Source organism: Trypanosoma cruzi, genomic scaffold (assembly GCF_000209065.1).
Source record: "Trypanosoma cruzi strain CL Brener 1047053517145 genomic scaffold, whole genome shotgun sequence".
NCBI classification, from domain to species: Eukaryota; Euglenozoa; class Kinetoplastea; order Trypanosomatida; family Trypanosomatidae; genus Trypanosoma; species Trypanosoma cruzi.
In genome coordinates, this window is record NW_001849571.1 from 223,029 (window position 1) to 230,590 (window position 7,562).

Below are 7,562 nucleotides of genomic sequence, written 5' to 3' on the forward strand. Positions count from 1 at the left end.
TCAGAAGATTGCCTCGCCTCAAAATGCCTGCGGCGCTGATAAGATCACGGATGGGCTTGTTGGCTTTTCGTCCGGCAGCTTCTCTGATGGCACATGGAGGGACGAGTACCTTGGGGTGAACGCCACAGTAACGGGGAATGATGGGGAGAAAAAAGCGGCAACAACGGCAACAGTGGCAACTGAGAATTCCGATGGCGTGACCTTCCGGGGAGCGTGGGCGGAGTGGCCTGTTGGCAGTCAGGGGGAGAATCAGCTGTACCACTTTGCGAACTACAACTTCACTCTTGTGGCGACGGTGTCCATCGACAAGGTGCCGGAGGAGGGAGATACCCCCATTCCTTTGATGGGTGCGAAGATGAATGATGGGAAGACTGTACTCCTGGGACTGTCGTACAACAACAAAGGGAAGAAATGGATGCTACTGTGCGGTGGCGGAACGAAGTCAGAGGAGCTCAGCAGCCCTTTGAAGCCGGAAAAAGCACACCAAGTGGCCATTGTGCTGCAGAACGGCAACCAGGGCACCGCGTACGTTGATGGTCAGCGTGTGGGTGTGGGTGCGCCGTGTGAATTGGGAAGCACGGAATCCCAAGAGATCTCCCACTTCTACATTGGAGGGGATGGACGCAGCGCAGGGAGCCGAGAAGGCGTGTCTGTGACGGTGACGAATGTCCTGCTGTACAACCGCCCGTTGAGTTCCGCGGAGATGACTGCGCCTAACACGGAAAGCGTTAATATTCCAAAGCTGGATCATGCAAAAACAGAGCCGAGGGGTACTCCGTCTACTCCCGCCGGGCAACAGCCGTCGGAATGGGGGCATTTGGTGGGAAGCAGTAAAGATGCGAGTGGTGGTGTGGAGAGGGCCGATTCACAGATCAGGGAAGTAAATGCTACGGCACTCAGCAGCAGCCTCGGAAATGTGTCGCAAGAAAGTAACAGCGATGCCGGCACCATGTGTGGGAGCGGACTGCTGCCATCGCTTCTGCTTCTGTTGGGACTGTGGTGGTTTGCCGCTCTGTGAGGAGTGACTGGCTGCCGCGTGGGACACTTGCGAGCTTCCCAGCACAGAATTACTTTTCCCGAGGAACTAACTTTTTTTCTTAAGGCGATTTCTTTTTTTTTTTTGCTTTTTTTATAATTGTTTTTTTTATTGCTGTGCGTTTTTTTTTTTTTTTTTTTTTAATGTTTTACTTTTTTCTTTTTTCATGTTTTTTTCCTTCTCACTCCCCCATCCCTTTTTTTTTTTGCTTTTGGGGCAATCACTATGGACGTTTTTTTCTTTTCTACTCTTCCCTCTTTTAATTGTTTCTTCTGCACTCTTCCTGTGAGGGGTGCCGTGTGTTTCCCGCCCAACTGCTCCACTCGCACACCCACCGACACGCTCATGACGACGGCCCTGTGCGCCTCGCCTGCTGCACGCATGAGGAGGGGCCGCGACGAACGGCGCGCTGAGGGAGCCGTGACGTGTGGGCGTGCGACGAGGGCCTGTGGGGCGGAGCACACATTTCTTTCCCTCTTGTTTTGCTTTCTTTGCTGCCAGGGCGGGCAGACACCCGCAGCACCACACACACACAGCCACACCCTGCCGCCGTGTTTTTGTTTTCTTTTTTTGCTTTGTTTTGTTCATTTCATGTGCTGGCAGTCCCGTCAGCATTTCTCTCCCCTCTGATTTTTTTTTTTTTTGCTGCGCTCACTCTCCCGATGGAGTGACGCGACTCCCGTCATGTCTGCGTGCTTCTCTCAGTCCCCACACACACGAGTGACTGTGCTCTGCGGGCCGCACTCGCACGCCGATGAGAGGGCTGAGGGGAGCAGCAACACGCAGATGACCCCATGAAATATAAACGATGTGCGGACACAAATGGAGGGTCAGACGGTTGAAAGACATGCAACTATTTAATTTTCTTTTGTGGGCAAAATATGTGCGGACAGTTTGGTGTGGCCACACGGCAGCCAGGCGATTTTTAAATTTGTGTGGAACAGTAATGGACGATTTCTTTTTTCATTTATAATTATTTTGTGTGATGGGGTTTGTATAAGACGAGGGGGAAAGTTTTTTTTTTTTAATAAATCTTGTGTGAATTGCCACTGCTTGGGCTGCCGTGCAGTCATGAGTTTGAGCGGTCTTCTTCTTGCTGTTTCCGTTCTGCGTCTCCGCTGTACGTTTTGTGCGTCCCTCCACATACTCTGCTCTCTTTTCTACTTCTTTGCTTTGTGTTTCTGCAGGCACACAACAACCACACACACACACAAGATGCACATTGCAGTGGGTTTGAATGCTCTTTTTGCAGTGCATGCTGGCAGTTGCGTGTGGCGGCTGTTGTCTTCTTCCGTGGGCATGAAGAGGAGGGAGGAGGAGGGAGCGCGCAGCCCGAGTCCCTTTTCCTGCGGGTTTGTTGCACCGCGTGTGACTGCGTTGAGTTGGGCTCCGTGTTCCATTGAGAGCGGGATGGCAGTAAATTTGGGCTTTGCTTTGTTACTAGCTGGTGGTGCACTGGCGCGTGTGGCTGTTGTAGCGGGTGCTTGCTCCGTGTGCGTTGAGTGGTGGCTGCGGTGCTTTGGCCATTTCCCTGGGGCTGTAGAGATGAGCTGGGTGGAGATGGTGGTGGATGCCGTCTCGTGGTGTGTGAACCGTGCGGCTGGGCCTGCTGCGCTTTCCTCATGTTGTCTGCTCTCTCTCTCTCTCTCTCGCTGTATCCGCTGTGCCCCGTCCATCTCCCTCTAATTGCATTCTTTTTCTTCTGCCTCACCGATCAGCTGTCTGGCTCCGGCGACTCCATTACGGGTGATGACTGCGATGGCGATGAGTTCGATGATGGCGATTGTGACGGTGCGGCGCCGTGTTGTGTGCGCCGTGATGGTCCTTGCGCTCTTGTGCTGCTGCTGCTCGTCTGTGTGTGTGACGGCTGCTGGGAGTCCTGGACATGTATCTGGTGATGCGGATGCGGTGGCTGTGCTGGTGGATTTTTGTGTGCTCAGAGTGACGGCAGCCTGATCTATCGTGTGTGTGTGTGTGCTGAGGCTCAGCATGAGAATTGTAATTTCAGTGGCTTTGATGTGCGCATGCACAGCAGAGATGGTGAGCTGGGTGCTGTGTGCCATGTGGCCAATGCGGTGCACACATGTAGCAACTGTGCTGCCAGCTGTGCAACGAAGGAGGAAGGGGCCACCGTTGCCTCCACGATGAATGTGACGGCACATAAATACGCCGGCCCTTATGAATTGTGGCGGCGTCAATTTTCTCCGATGGAACCATCCATCCGCCTGCACGGAGCGGCGATGCTGACCGTACGGGCATCTGTCAGTTGCCGCCACCCCGTGAAGGGAAGGATGACACAAAATCTGGTGAGACAACTGCGCCGCAAGTTAATGCTGAGCCGTCACTTCAAAACGAGGATTGGCGACAGTCTGCGGCGGCTGACGGACCCAACACCGTCGATCGGATTCCTGCATCCAACACGGCGACCAACACGTCTAGGAAAAAGCCTCGCATTGCAACCGATCCGAACGAAAACGTGGCTCCAACACCATCCAAGAGGAAGCCTAGCATTGCCATGAGTTGGAACATATAAATGGATCCGAATGCATTCTTGACGAAGACTGCGCCCGCCACCGCGTTGAGGATGGCAGTGGGCTCGAAGGATGCCCGTAAGAGTGAGGCCGTTGACGGCAGCGGCGAGCACGTTCCTGGGAAAATTGCGGGAGGAATGAATGATCACAACGTCTCCGGAACACCAAAACGGCATCACGAAATGTGACCTTGCACGATCTGGAGCGGCGTGAGTCCAGACGGCCGCCTCGCCCTGTTTGACGACGTGAAGTTGATACTATGCGATTCAACTGGCGACCGCACTGTGCGTGTGTGCGTGTCTCTGGCGTTGCTGCTGCTGCTGCTGCTGCTGCTGCTGCTGGAACTGTGTGGAGTTGTGGTAGTCTTTCGAGCGAAAGAGGGTGGAATTGTGACTCCCCACGGGGGATATTTGCCGCATACTTTGCGGTTTTTATGTCACTGTTTTTTCTCTTCTTTTTAAAATGATTTACAGATCGCTTTTTAAACCTTTTTTTCTTCTTTATTACTGTTTTTTTTTTCTTCGTAATGTTCTTTTTGATGCTTTTTCCTCTGGAGTAATAAGTACCCTTTTTTCCTTCTCTTTATTAAATGTTCGGTTGATGTACACTGGAATGGGCGAAGTGTTTCCCTCTCTTTTGTGTGTTTCTTTTTTGTTGTTGCCCACACGCGGTGCCGGCTCCGTTGCTGTGCGTCCCACGGACCGCAGGAAAGGAGGATTGGAAGAAGAGGCCGGATGCCGCGTGAAATGTGAGGGATGTTGTGTGGGCTCGTGAAGCAGTACAATCAGTTTTTGTTTTTATTTTATTTTATTTTTCTTTGTGCAGGCAATATGAATGTACAGAAACACACGGTCGTCTGTATTGTGCTGCTTGGCACATGTAATAAAAATTGTGCTGAATGAAATTTCTTCATTTTTTCCGGGAGCCCTGCCGGACAATTAAATTGTTTTGTGTTTTTTCCTGCTTTTTTTACATTTCCGTTTGCGGGGCAGTGTGCGAGTTCTGCAGTCGTACCAATTCCAACTGCCTCATTGTGTGTTTGTTGCTGCTGCTACCATTTGTTACTGTGCGGTGGCTGTTGCGTGGCTGTGTGACGTGTCTCTCCTTTTGTTTTCACTCTGCGTTGACGTGTTGTTAGTTTGTGCTGAAGGCTGCACGCAAGTGACAGGAGTGATGACGATGATGATGACTGGCCGTGTGCTGCTGGTGTGTGCCCTCTGCGTGCTGTGGTGCGGCGTTTCGGTGGTGATGGCGGAGGCCGGCGGCGGTGATGCGGAAGAGAATATGGTCTTAACTTGGTATCCTGAGACTAAGAAGGGTTGCGAGAACCAAAGTACGAAGGAAGGAAAGTTGAATAAGTCAGCGTTTAAGAGCTGTATGCATGAATCGATGAAGGAGATTTGCGACGCTTATTATAGTGAGATGCCGAGTACATCTCGTGAGCCTGCAGCTGTGGAGATTTGCAACAATTACACTGGCGATCCAGAGAAGGCCGACGATGCCTCAAAATCGCAAGACAAATCGCCGCATGATGCGGTAACACCGGAGGCAGTAACAACTCCAGAAACAGCAAAGGTCGATGCAGCAGAAATGGGATCAACACCGGGAGTACCAGCGGGTGATTCACCAGCAAATCCAACAGAAGGGCCACACTCAACCTCAGCTGCCACCGATACTGCAAATAGTGAAGCTGAAAAGGACGGTAAAAAAGTGACGCTGAAGAATGCACCGGAATCCAACGCCACAAGGAAAGAAGAAGTAGAAGAGGGTGAAAAGAATCACAATAGTGCGAAGGAAACACCAGTCGACGCCGATACAATGAAAAATGTCACGACGACTGCCGGGAATGACGGCAGCACCGCGGTCTCCCACACCACCTCCCCTCTTTTGTTTCTTCTTGTTGTTGTTGCGTGTGCGGCTGCGGCTGCGGTGGTGGCCGCGTGAGAGTGAGTGAGAGAGCGCCATGCACCGCCCGCACACACACTCGTCTTTCACCCACTCTCTGTGTGTGTCCCCTTGCATGGACTCTCGCCCTCACCTCACCCCACGAAGCACACACATAATGTGCCCATTGTATATATTGCATGCACACCCATGCATGCCCGTTGGTGCTCTCTTTTGCACGACACGCACCGCTGCCGTCCTGCCTGGCTGCATGGGCGGAGCACCGTAACTGTTTCTGTTTTGTTTTTATTGCATTGAGTGGGCGACCTCTCACTCTCTATCCCTGTGTGTGTGTTTTGCTTTACGGGAGCAATGCGAGTGTGTGCGCTGGTCGTCCCACGCTTCGGATTTTTCTTTTGTTTTTCATTGTTTTGTGGTTGAGTGCACTCATTCCGGGGGCTGCGTGTGTGTGTGTGTGTGTGTGTGTGTGTGATGATATGAGTAATTTGCGTGTGTGCTATCTGCCTCTCTTCATTCCGTTGCTTTCTTTGAACAGTTGTGTCGCACAGCTGCTCTGGAAGTATATTCACTGACAAACACGCATGCACACACGCCATTATGTATACCCTGTAGAGCTGCGTGATTGCTGAGAACGGATGCACGTAGAGGATTCTGGCTGCGACGTTCCTTGCGAGGAGGGAGTACGGGAGCCTGCGATTTATTTTGACACGTTGCAGGCGTGCAGTCGATTGGGCGGTCTGGGTTAAGGTGCCTGGTACAAGTGCGGATTGCTTCTCGTCCAGCTGCTGTACGCGCCAATGTGTATCTCCTATGCTGTGTATACTTTGGTCAGGGATTCTTCGGCTGTGTGGGGTGATGTGCGTTGGAGGGTGCGCTGGAAGGATGAACAGTAAAATGACTGGCGACAGCGCGTGGGCTTTGCAAAGGACGGTTGTGTCCTTTTGCATTCCGCTGGTTGTTTTTTGTGTTGGTGTTTCTCGGTGTGTGCTGGTGCGTGACGAATAACGACGCACCCGCCGTGACTCCTGCTGCTGGTGGCAACAGTCGCTGTGTGTTCCCGGTGCACTGTTTCTCCGTCTCCTGTTCCGTGTGTCTGTGTGCGTGCGTTGTTGTTGTTGGGAGTGGCTGCGGCGGGGATGATAATGTCACTCTCTGTGGATGGGTGACGGTGCTCACTCTCTTGCTTCTTTTCTTGGTATGTTTTTCCTCTATTTCTCTCTCAATCACATACGTAGAAGGAAAATAGACTATAATCGCTACTGTGAAATTCGAGGGCACTGAAAGGACCAACAGCACACACACACCGCACACACACATATTTGTATGTTCTCACGTGTTGCTGCAGTGAAGGCACTCCGCACACACAACCGTCGCTGCGTGACCGGATCCAGCGGGAGGAGGAGGGAAGGAAGAGAGAGTGAGCGGCAGAGGCCCAACATGTCCCGGCGTGTGTTTGCTTCCGCGGCGCTGCTCCTCCTCGTCTTGATGATGTTCTGCGGCAGTGGAGCTGCGTCCGCTGGTAAGAAGTCAAGGTCAGGAAAAGGGTCGGAAACGGAGAAATATTTTGATTGGAGAGATACAAAAGATGGGGAAGCAGTGAGTTCGCTCCGTGTTCCCAGTCTTGTTGAGATGAACGGTGATGTGTTTGCCGTTGCCGAGGCGCAGTTGAAGGATGAAAGCGGCTTTACTGGGATTGCCTCGGAGCTCTTGACGTTAACTGGCCAGGAATTAAAAGAATTGGTTACAGATCAAGTGAAGACACAAGTACTGGTGGAATGTCCATCCGACAAAAAGAATTGTGCCTCCCATTCAGAAGTTTCGGCTGGTTCTCAGAGTGAGAAGAAAGTACATGTGAGCCGACCAACAACAGTCGTGCAGGGAAGTGATATTTACATGTTTGCTGGAAGCTACAGTTTTGAAGTTACTCATCAGACCTCTTCTGAGGCTCAATGGGGACTTTTGCTGGCGAGGGGCAACGTCAGTAATGATGCGAGCAGAGGCAACCGAATTTATTGGAGCGACGCTTACGTTATCCCGTGGATCCATTTTGAAACACAACACAAATCCTTGACAGGGCTGATTGCAGCGGC

The 7,562-nt window shown here is 51.9% G+C and overlaps 4 protein-coding genes across 4 annotated transcripts, besides 9 other annotated features; all 4 read left to right on the plus strand.

Annotated features, from left to right (window-relative positions):
• On the plus strand, positions 1 to 1,018 carry Tc00.1047053511597.10 (trans-sialidase, putative; the record flags this gene model as incomplete). Its single annotated transcript, XM_800120.1, has 1 exon — positions 1 to 1,018. A coding segment is annotated over one exon (1,018 nt), but the record flags the coding sequence as incomplete, so codon positions are not given.
• Positions 1 to 4,358: a sequence feature (areas not merged during assembly with more than two copies in the genome that could not be assigned to a particular haplotype).
• Positions 1,107 to 1,212: a sequence feature (T-rich).
• On the plus strand, positions 3,061 to 3,555 carry Tc00.1047053511597.25 (uncharacterized protein; the record flags this gene model as incomplete). The annotated part of the gene is made up of 1 exon (XM_800123.1): positions 3,061 to 3,555. One exon carries the CDS (start codon positions 3,061 to 3,063, stop codon positions 3,553 to 3,555), a length of 495 nt encoding a protein of 164 aa, XP_805216.1.
• Positions 3,877 to 3,908: a microsatellite.
• Positions 4,359 to 4,849: a sequence feature (haploid, Esmeraldo-like haplotype).
• Positions 4,362 to 4,382: a sequence feature (AT_rich).
• On the plus strand, positions 4,741 to 5,511 carry Tc00.1047053511597.40 (mucin-associated surface protein (MASP), putative; the record flags this gene model as incomplete). Its single annotated transcript, XM_800121.1, has 1 exon — positions 4,741 to 5,511. The coding sequence occupies one exon, from the start codon at positions 4,741 to 4,743 to the stop codon at positions 5,509 to 5,511; it is 771 nt and encodes a 256-aa protein (XP_805214.1).
• Positions 4,850 to 5,128: a sequence feature (heterozygous, non-Esmeraldo-like haplotype).
• Positions 5,129 to 5,673: a sequence feature (areas merged during assembly that could not be assigned to a particular haplotype. This can correspond to areas where the two haplotypes were merged or to regions with more than two copies in the genome that were merged during assembly.).
• Positions 5,674 to 7,562: a sequence feature (heterozygous, Esmeraldo-like haplotype).
• Positions 5,912 to 5,943: a microsatellite.
• On the plus strand, positions 6,796 to 7,562 carry Tc00.1047053511597.50 (trans-sialidase, putative; the record flags this gene model as incomplete). Its single annotated transcript, XM_800122.1, has 1 exon — positions 6,796 to 7,562. A coding segment is annotated over one exon (767 nt), but the record flags the coding sequence as incomplete, so codon positions are not given.